This window comes from Mus musculus, chromosome 19, assembly GCF_000001635.26.
Source record: "Mus musculus strain C57BL/6J chromosome 19, GRCm38.p6 C57BL/6J".
Classification (NCBI taxonomy): Eukaryota; Metazoa; Chordata; class Mammalia; order Rodentia; family Muridae; genus Mus; species Mus musculus.
Genome location: NC_000085.6, coordinates 29,331,291 through 29,348,440, shown reverse-complemented (window position 1 = coordinate 29,348,440; position 17,150 = coordinate 29,331,291). Strand labels below are relative to the sequence as shown.

Genomic DNA, 17,150 nt, shown 5'->3' with positions numbered 1-17,150 from the left:
GGGAGGAAGAGCCGATGAAGTTGAGAGATATAAATGGGGGTCAGTAGGGAGTGTGAGGAGGGAAATGGGTTGATTTTATTTCATTGTATACATATATGATAGCCTTAAACAACCAATCAACCAATTGATGATAGATAGATAAATAGATAGATAGATAGATGGATAGATAGATAGATAGATAGATAGATAGATAGATAGATAGATAGATAGATAGAAGAAATTATAGAGGAAAGAGATGGTGATTTCATCTGATGGATCCAGGCACAATGGAATATACCATAATATCAACAAATCAGGAGGCTAGGGCAGGAAGTTCTTAAGTTTGAAACTAGGCTGAGCAGTGTAACAAGATTCTGTCACAGACACACACACACACAATCTCATAATACTAGTGTGTTATTGGTGTCCAAAATGGTTCATCAAGAGTTTTAAATTTAGAATTATTCTGCTATGTGAGCTTTCGAACACCAGTGTTCAGCAGGTATAACTTCAAAGCTGTGTCGCTAAAGACCTTACAGAACATTTAGCCGCTGTGCAACCCACCCAGGCCCGTGGCGCTCTATGACTGTCAGACCCTTCCTGCTGGCTCCTGGTCTTGAGGTAGAGTTCATTAATAACTCACATTCAAACAGCTACTCCTATAAGAGTCTTCTCCATGTACAGAGAGACAAAACCCAAAGCCGGTCTAAACAACTGCCTTTAAGCACAGCTATGTTAAAACCTGGTTCAAATGGCCTTAGACTTGATTATTCAAAACTTCCCTTTTTCCTATTACACTATCCTTTTACTGAATTGACAAACATTTCATCTGTAACTCTTCATTATCTTAGTCATTTATGTTAATTAAATATTTAGTGCATCTTAATTACAACTTTTATTAAATTCCCAATACTGAATCAGTTACAGTCTCTTAGCTAGCTTATTATTACAGCCTTTTGTGTGGCTTCAAGAAAAATGAGGTAATAAAACATGAGAGAGCATGAAAGGCGAGAGAAAGCTGAAGTTGCTTTATGAACAAACATTTAGAGACTCACGGAAACCACACTCGATGGTTCTGCCAATGGTCGGAGACAAAGTTGGGGTGGGACACTTAGCAGGTGGCTTTCCACTTCCGGAGACATGCTGGCAGAGTAAGGCAAAAATATGTAGTGAGTTCAAGACCAACCTGGATGACATGAGACTCTCACAAAACCAAAACCAAAAAGTACGTGGGTTAGAAGAGAATAGACAAGGGACAGAGTCAGACTGTCAAAATTGGGCTGGGCAAGGAGTTTGGTGATAGAGTACTTGGCTACTGTGTATGGGGCCCAGGGTTCAATTCCTAGCCTGGAAAGACACACACACACACACAGAGGAGTCAGACAGATATAGAGACAAACTTCATATGATATCATATATAGTACATATGTGTATTCACTCACAGACGTCAAATTTCAAAACCTCTGCAACCGATACGATTCAAATGTCAGCCATCTAGTTGACATGTTGTATAGATTTCAACAATTCCAACACATGAATATCCAAATGTGAATGGGTATTCTAGTCACTCTCACCAGAACACAGGTTTTTTTTTTTTCTTTTCTGTTCTGCCATTCTGAGAAAGGAGTAGGCTCTTGCTGAGAAATCCTTATTAAATACAGACTGTTTCTCAAACATTGTGGTGTTTCCTGCCCTTGGGGGGTGGGGAGGAAAGTGTCTATTCTGTAAGAGGATTGGAAATGTTCCTTTGGCTTTAGCCTTGTGGGTACCCGCAGGAGACTTCAGGAAGACAGTGCACACTACCAAAGTGTAGAAAGCAGTGTCTGGCACTTTCAGTATCTCCACTGATATATATATATATATATATTTTTTTTTTCAAATACCTACTTTGGTTAGCCTAGTGACTGTTGAAGGCTAGAGCAGTTCCTGGGTTATATACAGGCAGAACACAAGGCCCAGAAATGTGTGTACATGGACAATCTGAGAGGTCTAAAAGTCAAGAAGAGGGCTGAGGGGGAGCTGTGAGGGGAGGGGCTCACTCGAATGCTTCCATTAGTCGACAGGCCATGCATAGCTGCCAGGGACCATAGTGGGATTCTCTCACAAGCCAGTTCGTTTTTATAAGCTAAGAGAGTGTGGTCTCTTCTGACGCACACACACATACATGTATCCCCACTGCCGTGACTTTGTTGTTCTAAGCATAAACACCACCTAAATAGCAGAACTGTACGTACTTCCAAAAATCTGAATGTTTTTACATCAGATTTCCATCAGTATGAGACAACATCTAAATCAGTGGTTCTCAACTTTCCCAATGCTGCAACCCTTGAATACAGTTTCTCATGTCGTGGTGACCCCCAGCCATAGAATTATTTTGTTGCTATTTCATAACTGCAACTTTGCTACTGTTATGAATCATAAGGTAAATATTTGATGTGCAGGATATCTGATATATGACCTCTATGAAAAGGTCATTCGACCTCCCTCCCAGGGGTCATGACCCACAGGTTGAGAAACACTGGTCTAAGATCAAAGAAGAACATCAAAGTTTTTCTATTATAAATTTTCTGCTGGATTCTGCTATTGTAATTAAGCATCGAACGCCGCCAGAAGTCTTAGATGCTGACTCAGCGCTGTCTGCCACATTCACTCCCTTTCTGTTTAGACGCATAAGGCAGGGATAACTTCAGTTAGAACAGCTTTCTCTGAGCACTTTTGGTACCCATTACTGGAATTGCTTCAGTTACTATTCACTGCATAACCTCCATTCTTCTGTGTCATTTTTTTGTTCTTATTTTTTAATGAGAGACCTGTTCTGGCCAAGTCTCCTTTAAATAAAATAGCTCATGCATTGTGATTCCACTTATGAAATCTTTGGCAACACTAACCTCAGTTGACCATAACAGCATTTTCCTGGAAAGTTCAGCACTGACTAGAAAGAATCATGAGGGGAAATAGAACTGACTGTGTCATGACAAAGATACGGCGTACACCAGTGTCCTCATTTGTCAAACTGCATGCCTAATATTTGTGCATTTCAAGGTGTATTATCTAAAATTATAATAACTATCACCATAATTTCCATTGTTATAATTGGATGAGTTGGAGACTATAGTGTGTGTGGTGTGTGTGTGTGTGTGTGTGGTTTGTGTGTGGAGTGTGGGGTGTGTGTGTATATATATATATATATATGTATATGTATATATATATATATATATATATATATATATGGGGGGTGGGGTGTGTGTAGTGTGGGGTGTGTGTGTATGTGTGTGTGGTGTGTGTGTGGGGTGTGGGGGTGTAGTGTGGGGGTGTGTATGTGTGTGTATGTGGTGGGGGGGTGTAGTGTGGGGTGTGTGTATGTGTGTGGGGTGGGGTATGTGCAGTGTGGAATGTGTGTGTGTGTGTGTGGTGTGTGTGTATATGTGTGTGTGGTGTGTATATGGGGGTGGGGTGTGTATAGTGTGTGGTGTGTGTGTGTGTGTGTGTGTGTGTGTGTGTGTGTATGCTGTACTGTGTGTGTATATGCCTGTATGGAGAGAGAGAGAGGAAATTGTAGATACAGATGAAATAAGAATGGTAGAACACTAGTCATGGAAAACCAGTACGTGGGTGTTCTTTATGTGACATATATATTTTATATGTAATTAATTAATAATCTTTATAATTAATAATCTTTAAAAACTAAGGTATTTCCTAAATCTGATTTGCAAACTTGATTTTTCTAGACTTCTGAAATTTCTTGCATTAGAAAACATAAATAACAAAAGCATAATGTTGAGTGAAAAAAACCAAAATATTCAGAGGGGTTCATTCAACATGGCAATGAGATTCTTGAAACACAACCTGGGTCAAGGAGGTGATGTTACCAAGATGATGGAGTGGGAGGTAGAAATCTTCATCCTCCACCCCCAGGGGAAAAAAGCCAGTTATTTATTTAAAAAAAAAAACACCCTTGAGAAGGTCCACTAAAATTCTGCAATACAGTGGAGAAGAATAAGATGGAGCATCTATGTCAATAGGCCAGTTGATGCTCGTCTGAGACACCCGGATGGCTAGGAACAAAAAGGAAAGGCTAGACGCTCTGTAGCATTAGCGGTATACTGTGAGCTGTAAGGTGGAATCACTGTGTTCCCAAGAAGCTTGCTCACCAAAGAATGCCACAGAATACTCAGCAGCTGTTCCTTCCTGGAAACCACAGAGACCTGACTGTATGTTCCCCACCTCTCCCAGCCTTTTTTACCCTGACCCCCACCCACGCTGCTCCAGAAATGCCCGCATTCTAGATCTATGCTCTTTGGCTATATTGCCTGGCTCACATCTCAGACACCAGACTTACTCTTTGCTAACTTGTACTTGGACCCCCAGTGTGAACATTCTAAGCCTTGGATGCTAAGGATCTCTGCAAGGTGGCCAGCACTGAACTCACCATCTGTCAGGTGACAGAAAACCTAAATAAGAAACAAGGAAGTTGAATTACACTTCCTTGCACACCGACCTAACATTTCCTCTGTCATCTGCTGAATACACACTCGTAACAACTGTTCAAGGGACCTTCTGCATGGTGGAGCATGGGTTAAGTCTCGGAACACAGCATTAAAATTTTCAGAAGATTAAAGTCATATCAAATATCCTTTCTGAGCACAGTAGTTGGAGCTAGAAAATAGTATGATGAGTCATGGAAAATTAACAAACCTGTAGAAATTAAACAATATGTTCCCAACTGACAATTATATCTGAAAAAAATTTTAAAATGTTAAAGATTTAAATAAAAATACAATGTTCCAAAATTTATTGGTGGTCACAAAAGTTTTTACAAGAGAGAAGTTTGTCATGGTATGTACTCACTGAGAAGTGGATATTAGCCTCAAATTTCGGAATGTCCAAGGTTCAATTCACAGACCATATGAAGCCTAAGAAGAAGGATGGATGCTTCAGTGCTTTTTAGTAGGGTGAGCAAAATATGGAGACAAAGTGTGAAGCAGAGACTGAAGGAAAGACCATCCAGAGACTGCCCTACCTGGGCATCCATCCCATATACAGCCACCAAACCAGGACGCTATTGTGAATGCCAACAAGTGCTTGCTGATGGATGCCTGATATGGCTGTCTCCTGAGAGGCTCTGCCAGAGCCTGACAAGTACAGAGGAAGAAGCTCGCAACCAACCATTGGACTGAACTAAGGGGGGTCCCTGATGGAGGAGTTGGAGAAGGAACTAAAGGAGCTAAGGGGGCTTGCAGCCCCATGGAGGGAGCAACAGTGTCAACTGGCCAGACCCCCTGGAACTTCCGGGAACTGGACCACCAACCAAAGAGTACACATGGAGGGACCCATGGCACTGGCCACATATGTGGCAGAAGATGGCCTTGTTGGACATCAGTGGGAGGAGAGGCCCTCGGGCCTGAGGGTGTTCAATGTCCCAGTGGGAATGTAGGGGGGAGGGGGGAGTGGGGGGGGAGCACCCTCATAGAGGCAGGGGCTTGGAGATATGATAGGGGGTTTCCAAAGAGGATACCTGGAAAGAGGAAAACATTTGATATGTAAATAAAGAAAATATCGGGGGGGGGAGAGAGAGAGAAGAAGGAGTAGAAGAAGGAAGAGGAGGAGGAGGAAGAGGAGGAGGAGGAGCAGGAGGAGCAGGAGGAGCAGGAGGAGGGTAGGTTGTAGTGGTCGTCATTTTGAATCATCTTCTAATTGAGTCACTTTGCTGGAGGGAGTGGTTCCCTACTTGGGTTATGGAGGTGACGAAACCCCCACCCACTGGTGGTGAGCACTTAAGAGGGTCGAATGGGAGTGGCAGGTGTGAAAAGATTGAATGGGTAAAACCCCTGTGTGAGACAAGCGTTCGCAGTATTGAGAGGGTGACATGAGTCCTGGTTGCCAAGAGAGTATGTGATTGGCTTATTTGAATACTCCAGCAGGCTAGCAGAGAATTGAGGCTCACTCCTCTGGGACCAGCAAGAGTAGTACTGCATTCTCTTTAGTAGGAAGGGTGTTTCACTGGGAGATGTTATCTGCCGTAATAGAGAGGCAGAGTAGCTTGTGGGCAGGCCTTCAGAGGCCCTTCCAGCTTTAGCTGGTATCATGGCAGCATGTGAGATTCCTGGCCATTCATTTGAAGCCTTAGAACCAAATCGACCCCATCGCTTCACCAGGAAGGAGAATAAGCATTTGATATATGGGAGGAAAGGACCACGACTGTTATGATGACTCTCTCTAGGGTTTACAAACCTGTGGAGAACTGTTGGTTCCATTTGCTCTGGCACAGCCAAGAGAAAACATCTGTGGTTTCCAGGATTCTTAGTATAAAATATGTTTTTATTTAACTGAAATGGTCTTGTCCTTGCCCAAGACTCTTGACCGAAGCCCAGTAAGTAGTTCTTTGGAAATAAAACACTCCCACTTCAGTGGCTAATCGATGCAGCCAAACAAAGGCTGGGTGGCTTGTCCCTTATCACCCACCTTAGAGCATTGAGGCTAATACTTATGAGGTTTTTGGTTGGCAGGTTTTATGTGTATGGCTGGCTATCGGTCAGTGGTCCTTGGTTCTACATTAGTGGTTCTCAATATGGCCCCTGAGAGGTTTTTTAATATTATTTATTTATTTTATGTATGTGAGTACACTGTAGGTGTCTTCAGATACACACCAGAAGAGTGTATCGGATCCCATTACAGATGGTTGTGAGCCACATTGTGGTTGCTGGGAATTGAACTCAGGACCTCTGGAAGAGCAGTCAGTGTTCTTTAAAAAAAAAAAAAAAGATTTATTTATTTATTATATGTAAGTACACTGTAGTTGTTTCAGACACTCCAGAAGAGGGAGTCAGATCTCGTTATGGATGGTTGTGAGCCACCATATGATTGCTGGGATTTGAACTCTGGACCTTCAGAAGAGCAGTCGGGTGCTTTTACCCACTGAACCATCTCACCAGCCCCAGTCAGTGTTCTTAACCACTCAGCCATCTCTCCAGCCTGACTCCAGAGAGTTTTATTTGTGAGATCTGAGAAGGGTATGTAAGAATTACATCATCAGAAGTATGGTATTTTTTCTGGGGTCCTAATTCTAGGCACTTGCCATCTTTCAATGGGCCTATTTCATTACTAGCAATAGAACGTCCCCAAATTAGTATGAGTTCCAGGTTCCATGAGAGGGCAGAGAGTGGATTGTGGTTGTGATGTTCCAAGAATGTCTGTGGTAATGGCTGAATTATGTGGCCAGAAATCAAACTGTGACACAGCGTCAGTGCCTGGTGTAACGTGAAAGCCACAGACCACAAAAAAAGGGCACACTTCAGTGGCCAACTGGTTTTTAAAACAATGAGCTAGAGAGATGGCTCAGGAGTTAAGAAAACTTGTTCTTCCCGAGGACTCACATTCCATTCCCAGCACCCAGATGCCAGCTCACAATCACTCTTAAGTCCAATTCTACAGGTATTAAACATACCCTCTTCTCATGTGCTCGGGTGTCAAGCGTGCACAGACACGTTTGAGCAAAAATACTCATACATGTAAAATAAAACAAGTAATCTAAAAACCAAACCCAAGCCAAATACCTATTTGGAGTCTGCAGCTCGAGTCCTGGAGCCTTGGGTGTGGCTGGGGCACTGCCCAGCTTCCCCAAGCCCATGTGCTACTATCTGAGCACACTAATAAGCAACGAGAAGTGGCTTTCTCTCTCTTACTCTCTTAACTGAGAAATTCCCAATAGTTTCCTAGCGAGAAGCCCTTGGAGATCAATTTTTCACTGTTAAACTTTTCATTCTAGGTAAGGCAGCAGGTAGGGAACACTGGAGGAGTGATTGCAGGGACGGCTGGGAACTAGAGAGTTACCGCCATGTTGTACCCAGAATGCTTGGAAATGCGCATCTTCACTTTATTCTTCAAGCCCTGAATTGCAATAAAATGGTAGAGTACAAGGCAACCAACAGAGGTGCAGGGGCACACGGATCATCACTGGCCCCAGGAAAAGACTACCTGTAGTTGGCAGAGTAGTAACTGTAAGAACTGGTCAGGAAACACAAAGCTACAGGAAGTTACTGGTGGCCAGCTTTAGAAGGGTCTTTTAAAAACTGAGTGTCCCATGGCTTTGTGAGCCACTGGCCATGCCTGACTGTCTGTCACAGCGGTCAGGAGCTAGCGCAGGTAGGAAACCATGAGCAGAGGAATTCAATAGTAGGCTGTGGGAACTCAGAGGCGCTTGACCATCTGACATAGGCAGGACCTGTGCTCTTTGAAATAGCGATGTCAACCCAGAAGAGCCTGGGCAATGGGACACAGATGACATCCAGATATAGAAGCAGCCCTGCACACCCAGCCCTTTCTGTATCCGCCTTTCCTTTCCAAACGTAGAACTTCAGACAGAGGTCCCAGCCTCAGAATACACACTTATAAGACCGGGTTTTACATGCTGTCAAGAAAACCCATGGTAAAGCATTTAGAATAAACAGCCAACAATTGCTTTAAAATTCAGAGTATTGTCATAGCTCATGCATAAGTGTGCCCAAAGCATTTGTGAAAAAGTGCTGATTGTGTGCTCAGTTTAATGCTTTTATTTTAAAAAATCTATTTGGAGCAGGAGCAAGATGGTTGACTGTTGCCTACTACTTGACCCCTGCTCCAATAGGAAGAACTGGAATGAGAAATCTGTAGCTGTGTTTTGAAGTGCAGGACATAGAAAAGGAGAAACAGGAACCCTGGAAGACACAAAGATTAGAGAATGGAACAGAGTGTGAGAAACTATAGTCTCAGTTTCCCTGCTTGGGGAGGTGGGTGTACCACAGGGCCTAATTGGAACCAAAGGTGACCCCACAAAAGGTGTTACAAAAGCCACAGTGGGCATCATCAGTATGTAAATATCAGCTCAGGGTCACAAGAAATATGAAAACCACGGCGCCTCTAAAGGAACACACAAATAACAAAGCTCAACACACAGAGGCTACAAAGCCCCTGACAAGGGTAGAACTCCAAAGAATGAGCACAAGGATTGGTGACAATGAGCACAGCATTGGTGACAGTGCAGGGAGACAGGAGAACAAAGCTAGAAAACCAATTAAGGGTATGGCCGGAGACATTCGAAAAGAACCAAACAGAAACCTTGGGCATGAAGAGCTCACTATTGAGACATGATTAAGGAATAAGTACTCACATTTTGGGGCACCAGAAGCCAAAGAAATAGATAAAGTTATTAAAAACAAACAAACAAAATCTATTAAATAAACTAATAGTCGGAAAAATCCCACAGCCTCAAAGATAGACATGTAGGTATTGAAGGCACATAGAATACCAAATAGAAGTGTCAGAATTGACTCCCCTGTGGCATACATAGTCACAAGTGTGAAAATGACAAGGTAACCCCAGCTCCAGGGGACCTGACACATTCTGGCCTCCACAGGCATCTATATTCATATCACTTGCCCACCTACCCCCACATCCATGTAATAGTAATAATAACAAAAATAAACCTTTAAAAATCTTTTAAAAAGAAAGAACTTTAAAACCTTCAAGAGGAAAGTAAGAAGTCGCATCTTGGCCTCGATCAGTACATCTGCTTACAAGAAGTCTTCAGACCAGGAGGGAAGGGAATGTTTGATTCTGTGTTCTGAAAGAAAACACTTGACAAGCAGGAAAATTGTCCACATCAAAGCTGCCATTCAGAAATGCAGGAGAAAAGCAATGAAGACCCCAGAGAAGCAAGATCAGGAACTGGTCACTAGAGCAACTTCCATCACATGCTTAGTGGAGTCCAAACCAGAAATGAAAGAAAGCAAGCTAGCACCGTATGAACACTGAAAGAATAAGACCCATCTGAAACCCAAAAGTAAGCTGAAGTCCACTCGAGCCATGTACTAAACCAAGGCAACAGAATAAAATAGAGGACACAAATAAAAAATGAAGGAAAGTTACAGGAATATGTCTTTAATTATTAATAAATCAAATTTAAGTGTAAATGGACTAAATCCCCCAGGTAGAAAATACTGAGTTCTCTATAGGAAAAAAAAAAAAAAAAGATGGCCGTTCTTTTTCTGTGCCTGTTTCATTTAATGTAATTCCTTCCAGTTCTATCCACCATGCTATGAAGTGATCGGATTATATTTTCTTGGTGGCTATATAATATTCCACTATTGATTCTGTGTCTTGACTATTGTGAACTGGGCACACCGGGTGCACAGGCATCTCTTTGATATGATGATTCTGTTGCCCTGGGATACGTATCCAGAATGAGTTAGCGTCATCCTTCATCCCCAAATCTCAGTGTAACAAGGCTTAGAGATCAGGATTAGTTTTATACACCATCGCACTTTTGGCTGGTTTGGTTACTTCTATGCTATTTCTCACCAAGTAGCCTGTAAGGTTGTAAAACAAAACAAAACAAACAATCCTCCAAAACCAAAACTAGATATGTATGTGGAAACCTAGAAGGTGGGGAGGGATGGACAAAGGAAGGCTGGGTCTGCCTGGTACATGCTGTACACATGAACTGAAATGTCACACTGAGCCATAAGAATACATAAAATTAACATGCTGTCAAAATAAAAAGAAAAATATTTATTTCAGAAACTAACAAGATACAGGCTAAGTGGATATATATATATATATATATATATATATATATATATATATATGAAGGTCCAATGATCTTAGAAATAAATAACTCAGCAAATTGCCCAAAGCAACAGTATGCTGTCCACAGGAAATTCCCTTCACCAGTAGGCATACACTAGGCAGAGATAGTAAAGCATTCCACACTAATGAAAAGCAGTGGCAGACAGGAGCACCTACACTTGCACAGGGTAATAGTCACTCTGAGATAAACTGCAGAAGGAGACAAAGAAAAGTGACCCATTCAGCAAGAGGACATAGCAATTACAGATGAACACTGACCCATGATATAGCATGCAATTTATAAAACACTATAAAACATTAGAGACAAAGGGGAGAACATCTCGAGCGCAGTCAGAGTGGGGGCTTGAGCATCCTCTCAACAGGGGACAGACATGTAGATGCCAAGAAACACCCGAACTAACCCACACTGAAGACACTAGTGGAACTTTTCAACCCAACAGCTACCGAGTGCACACGCCTTTCATGCGCACGCCCACGTTCTCTACAATAGAGCACAGCAAAGCAAAAGAGCACACTTTAGAACATCAAAATCATACCACGTGTATCTTTCTGATCATAAGGAATAAAGCTAGAGATTGAGAATAAAAGGAACATCAGAAATTGTATTAACCTACACAGACTGAGCAACTGATACTGAGTAAATACTAAGTCATTAAAGAAATAACAAAGGAAATCAAAATTGTTTTCAGTCTTGTCTATAGACTCCTACCACAATTAATAATTTAAAAAATTATACTATATTAGTCTGATGATTGGTCAAAAAGCCATAATGTATCTCTCTTTTCTTGTATCTCTTTAATCAATTTATGTAAAAGAATAACTTTGAGCCTAAAAGAAGAAAATTCTTAAAACTTGCAGAGATGGAAACAACACAAGAAAGGTTAAGGAATTTTTAAAAAGTCAATAGCCAGCTGGAGAGATGGCTCAGCGGTTGGGAGCGCTGACTGCTCTTCCAGAGGTCCTGAGTTCAATTCCCAGCAGCCACATAGCCATCTGTGATGGGATCAGATGCCCTCTTCTGGTGTTTCTGAGGACAGCAACAGTGTGCTCACATAAAATGGATAAATAAATCTTTAAAAAAATAAGTAAATAAAAGTCAATAGCAAGGGGAAATTTATAGCAATAAGAAAAATGATGAGATTTCAAATAACAGACAAATTGTGTATTTCAAAGACCAAAAGGCAAGGGCAGGTCAAATCCAAAATAACAAATTCAAAAAGTAACAATATCAAATAACAATATCAAAAAGTAAGTAGAGACTAAATTATAATTGAAATGAGGGGCTGGTTCTGGAGAAGATGGACAAAACTGAGAAACTTTTAGTTAGAACAACTGAGACAAAATAAAGGAGAAGATGTAACTGACTAAAATTACAGACAAAGATCAAGGCCAAATAACTCAAGACAATTTTTTTTTTTTTTTTGTATTTTAGGTTTTTTTAGTAAGACTTCGTCCAGTTAGAGTCAAGAATGTTTGCTTAATTTCCAGTGCCTTTTTTTTAATGTATTGTAGAGTTTTAGGTCTTTAATCTGGTTATAACTAACAGCTGAGGTACCACAACTGAGGAGAGTTTGTTTAGTTTTGGTTTTTAAATTATGTTTGCTACAAAATACTATAGTTGCCTCATTGAGGACAACGTTAAAAGAAAGGAAGGATGGAAGGAAGGAAGGAAGGAAGGAAGGAAGGAAGGAAGGAAGGAAGAAAAGAGAGAGAGAGAGAGAGAAAGGAAGAAAACTAAAAGGGCTTTATATGCTATGGACAGTCTAATAAATCAAATTCATTTAAAAATTTGAAAAGAAAAAAATGGATAAATTTCTAGATATAAACTTATCAAGATTGACCCGTGACGACATAGACAACCAGAAGAGACTAAGTCAAGTATGGAGCATGTGTAACCAAGTCTCCCAACAAAGAGAAGTTCAGCCCCAGGTGGCTCTGTCGCTGAATCTTACCAGATTCTCAAAGTATTCCAAAGAATCAGTTTATTCTCTCAGTTCAGCATTGCTCCATACCAAAAGGAAACAGAGACACAACAAACAAAACTATAAACCAATGTCATTGATAAACATAGATACAAAACCACTCAACAAAATATTAAACCATCAAAAAGATCATTCATGGTGATGAAGGTGGATGAGTCCGAGAGGCAAGGGTAGTTTACCATATGCAAATCAATAAATGTAATATATCATCAGAATGAATTGCAAAAGCTGTAAAAGTTATCTCCATATAAGCAGGTAAACCTTTGGATAAAAGTCAACACTGTATCATTATTTAAAGCAAGTTACAGAAAGAAAGTTGCTACCTGACATAATCAAGAGTGTACAACAAGCAGCAGCCTACAATCATATCGGATGCGGAGAACCTGAAAGCATTTCCTGTGATACTTAGAACAAGACAAGGGCATTGGCTCTTACTGCTCTCGGTCCCCATTGTCCTAAAGACTTTAGGATGAACCATAAGGCAACGAAGTGCGCAGAAAACAAGTAGCCAGGAAGGAAGTCAAATGGTGCAGATACTATGATTCTATCTATTAAACACACTCTCTCTCTCTCTCTCTCTCTCTCTCTCTCTCTCTCTCTCTCTCTCTCTCCATTATGACTAACAGAATATCCACTGTAGGATCTAAAACCAACCTACAAATCTCAACAGGATTTTAAAACAACCGTACTGAATTTGCTTAAGAGAAATCACAAAAGGTTCACGTCAGCAAAAGCAAACAAAAACAAAACAAAAAACACATTCCAGGTGAAAAGTCAGTTTCCCTCTTAATTAACAGTTTACCCTCCTCCCGTTATGTCTTCTATGACCGGACCTACCAGCAATTGCAGCCATAACCTTAGTGGGGTTAGAAGGTAACAAGAGAAACGTTCATGCTGGGAAGCCTTTGCTTGTAAGAAGATAGGTGGTCTCTATTGCTGATGTGACTTAGTCCAGGGGCCATGCCTTATTCTGTAATTAAGAAAAAACTTCAAATCCAAAGTGATTTTGGGATATAAGGTTGTTTGGGGGCAAGAATAAAGAAGACAGAAGGGTGGTGTGATGAATGAAAGGTGGGTAAGGGGAACGAGACTCAAGAAGACAATACCACGCAGGCTGAGGGTGGGAAGTGGGTGGAGCTGGAACCATCAACACTGGTGCTGAGAGCTCCCAAGGGATATAAAAGCCGGATTGAGCACTGGGGAAGCAGCAGGAGCCCAGTCCCGCCAAGGCTGAGCCGCCCAGAAGCAGCCCAGACCGGAATGTCCAGCAGATTTTTGCTCCAGCTCCTGGGGTTCTGGCTATTGCTGAGCCAGCCTTGCAGGACGCGAGTCTCGGAGGAGTGGATGGACGGATTCATTCGGATGTGCGGCCGTGAATATGCCCGTGAATTGATCAAAATCTGCGGGGCCTCCGTGGGAAGATTGGCTTTGAGCCAGGAGGAGCCAGCTCTGCTTGCCAGGCAAGCCACTGGTGAGCGCCTTCTCATCTCACCCCTTCTTCTCATGCTTCCCATTGGCTGACCACCAATTGGAAAGGTCCCCTGCCTCCCCCCGGGGCGGGGGAGGTTTGTGATCCCCAGCCTCAGGTTTGACGTGCTCGTGCTCGGTTGGGTCAGAGTTTCAGTGAAAACCTATCAGAGGGAATTGGATATGCTGCAGGCAAGGGCTTCATTTACACTAGGAATGGAGCTAGGACCTAACGGGAGCCAAAATCTGGGCTGTGGAGTATGCCCGGGCGGACTACTGCTCCCTGTTTGTAAGACACATCACCTAGGGAGCCTTGCTGTGCATCTTTTTTTTAACTGGGCTTGCAGTTTAATTGAGAGGTTGGGGGGATGTAAGAAAATCAATAAGGGCTAGCACGCAGACTATCATGACCGAAAACTCATTAGTGTCATAAAAATAACATTTGAATCCAAAATCTAGTAATTAAAAAGTGAATACCTGTATGAGTTCAGTTAGATTAAAATGTTATATTTGTGTCTATTATCTACAAACCAAACATACGGATTTCAAAAATAGTTGTAAATAAGGAATTTCAAGGCACAAAAGCTTGTAAGTTAACTCTGACCCCCGACTACAGCTGGCCTTTGCTTACTGGTTTTAAGTACATCAACTTTGCTTGGCAGCCGATGAAACTCTGACTGGACAAAATCTTAGAGCAAGGAGGGATTGGTAAACTGAGTTAAAGTTAGAATGTCTTCCTGAAGGAAAAAGGCAGGACTTCTGATAGACACAAAATGGTACAGAATGCCACCTGCTGTCACTGGTTTAGACTTGGAATGAACAGGTGTGACAGTGCCATCACTTTCCGTGCCAAATTCCAACGGCTGAAGTTGGTTGTTGGCTAAAAGGACAACGGGACCCTTAGGAAGGATCTTTGTCCCAGAGCACCCCAGTATAGGGGAACGGTTTGGCTTTCTCTGGAGGGTAAGCCTCCAAGGCTAACCTGGTATCTCCCTTGCACACTTAGGCTGTGCCTTTTGGATTCCTTGGTTTCATTCTTTCCAGAGGAGTGACTGATTGGTAAGCTGACACGCTGTTCTGCTGGACATGAAGAATGGCATCAAGAGCTGAGCTATTGCACTGTAATCTAAACTTGATTAGCATTGCCAGGTTTTTTTTGTCTGCTAACACTCTAAATTTGTGCATTTGGAATAGGTAAGAGCAGGGGGAAGGTCTGAGTTACTATAAAGAGTTTTGTAGGCAGAAAAAAAATTTTTTTTCCTGTAAATCTCCTAACTGACACTGCTGGTGGAAACAGTCCGTGAATGCTGAACTGTAAATGTGTACAAAGAAGGAAGGGGTCACTTGGTTCTAGAGGGTTTCCCACAGCACGGGAGCAAACACCACACTCAGCACATTGGTCCAGGCACCACTGGGAAACACACAGTTTGGGAAGCGTTCTTTTTGGCTGTTTCTGTCTTGAGTATACAATACCACTGACTTGGAGCAAACACTCTAGGGAAGAAAGATTGCTCCGTAAGTGTTCAGAGACATCCATCCTTCTCTAGTCAGAGCTGAGCTGCTGGAAATATCTGTCTTTTAAACTTTATCCTAAAGCAGTAACTTGACACTCTGGGACTCCTAAAATCATGGAAATAGTTTTCAAGGACTACTTTTTCATGGTGCTAAGGCAATGAAGAAAATGACTCAGGTTAGAAAACATGTAAATGAGTTGGTTTTGTTTTATTTTATGTTACTTTATTTTATTTTATTTTTTGAGATGGGATCTTTCTAACATAGTCCTGGCTAATCTGGAATTCTGTAAACCTGCTGGCTTTGAACTCATGGAGGTCCACTTGCCTCTGCTCTCCAAATGCTAGGATTAAAGGTGTGTGGCACCACATTGGGCTAGAAAAGATGAAAAATAGTGTTGTTGATAGCCAGCGTGATTGCAGAGAAATAAGAGTTTAGTGACAAAGGGTGAAAATTACAGTGATAAAAGCAAGATGAGGACACTTGCAGAAAGAAGCCACATGGGGCAAACAGAGCCTTGGTAAGATCGTAGCAGTCTGAACTGCCTAGCCAGCAAAACCACTGAGATTTTCAATACTCTCTGACCCCGGTTCCGTGTTTAATTATATCCAGGCAAAATGCTTTTCTCTATACAGATGTCTGTATTTTCCCAAATGCACCTTGACATGAATATTGCCTACCCCACTCACTTTTCTTTTTTAAACTTAACAGAAGTTGTGCCATCCTTCATCAACAAAGATGCAGAGCCTTTCGATACGACGCTGAAATGCCTTCCAAATTTGTCTGAAGAGCTCAAGGCAGTACTGTCTGAGGCTCAGGCCTCGCTCCCAGAGCTACAACACGCACCTGTGTTGAGCGATTCTGTTGTTAGCTTGGAAGGCTTTAAGAAAACTCTCCATGATAAACTGGGTGAAGCAGAAGACGGCAGTCCTCCAGGGCTTAAATACTTGCAATCAGATACCCATTCACGGAAAAAGAGGGAGTCTGGTGGATTGATGAGCCAGCAATGTTGCCACGTCGGTTGTAGCAGAAGATCTATTGCTAAACTCTATTGCTGATACGGAGCTAATTGTGTACCACCAGTCCAGTGTTCACATGCATTCTTGCTACCTGGTTGATGGCCTCTTTCTGTTCCCTTTTCTTATTTATTAGGATTTGAGAAACCATAATTTACATATGGATTTGTCCTTTGATATAAAAGAAATGTTCTTTGAATTATTGTAGTTCTGTTAATAATATTTGTATGCAAAACTCATCTTGTCCTTTTAATGGTCTTATTGCTTTTGAATAATATTAATTTAAAATGATTATACATCCTTACCACTGCATGCATACAATGCTAATACAATGCTCTCTTAAGAAATCCTGTGGGCTCTTCTGGCCTCTGCAGGCACCACACATGCTTGTGGCAGGCAACATAAACTCAGGCAGAACAGCCATACTTGTAAAATTAAAAAGTAATAATTAAATAAGATACATTTAAATAACAATTTAATAAATCTATTAAACTGTGCTAATAATAAATACTACTTAAATGTTTTTCTTCGCATAACAGATTCACATTAAGACTCAATTTAGGAGACACTA

General features: G+C 41.7%; 1 protein-coding gene and 1 long non-coding RNA gene across 2 annotated transcripts; one reads left to right on the top strand and one right to left on the bottom strand.

Annotated features, from left to right (window-relative positions):
- Positions 1–188: 188 nt before the first annotated feature.
- Positions 189–13,803, bottom strand: Gm52390. Its single transcript, XR_003952902.1, has 3 exons — positions 13,691–13,803; positions 13,422–13,554; positions 189–1,122 (listed from the first exon to the last, which is right to left on the bottom strand). It is a non-coding gene; the product is annotated as a predicted gene, 52390 (long non-coding RNA).
- Positions 13,771–16,686, top strand: Rln1 (relaxin 1). The gene is made up of 2 exons (NM_011272.2): positions 13,771–14,055; positions 16,275–16,686. Exons 1-2 carry the CDS (start codon positions 13,845–13,847, stop codon positions 16,619–16,621), a joined length of 558 nt encoding a protein of 185 aa, NP_035402.2. The 5' UTR covers positions 13,771–13,844; the 3' UTR covers positions 16,622–16,686.
- The last annotated feature ends 464 nt before the right edge of the window (positions 16,687–17,150 follow it).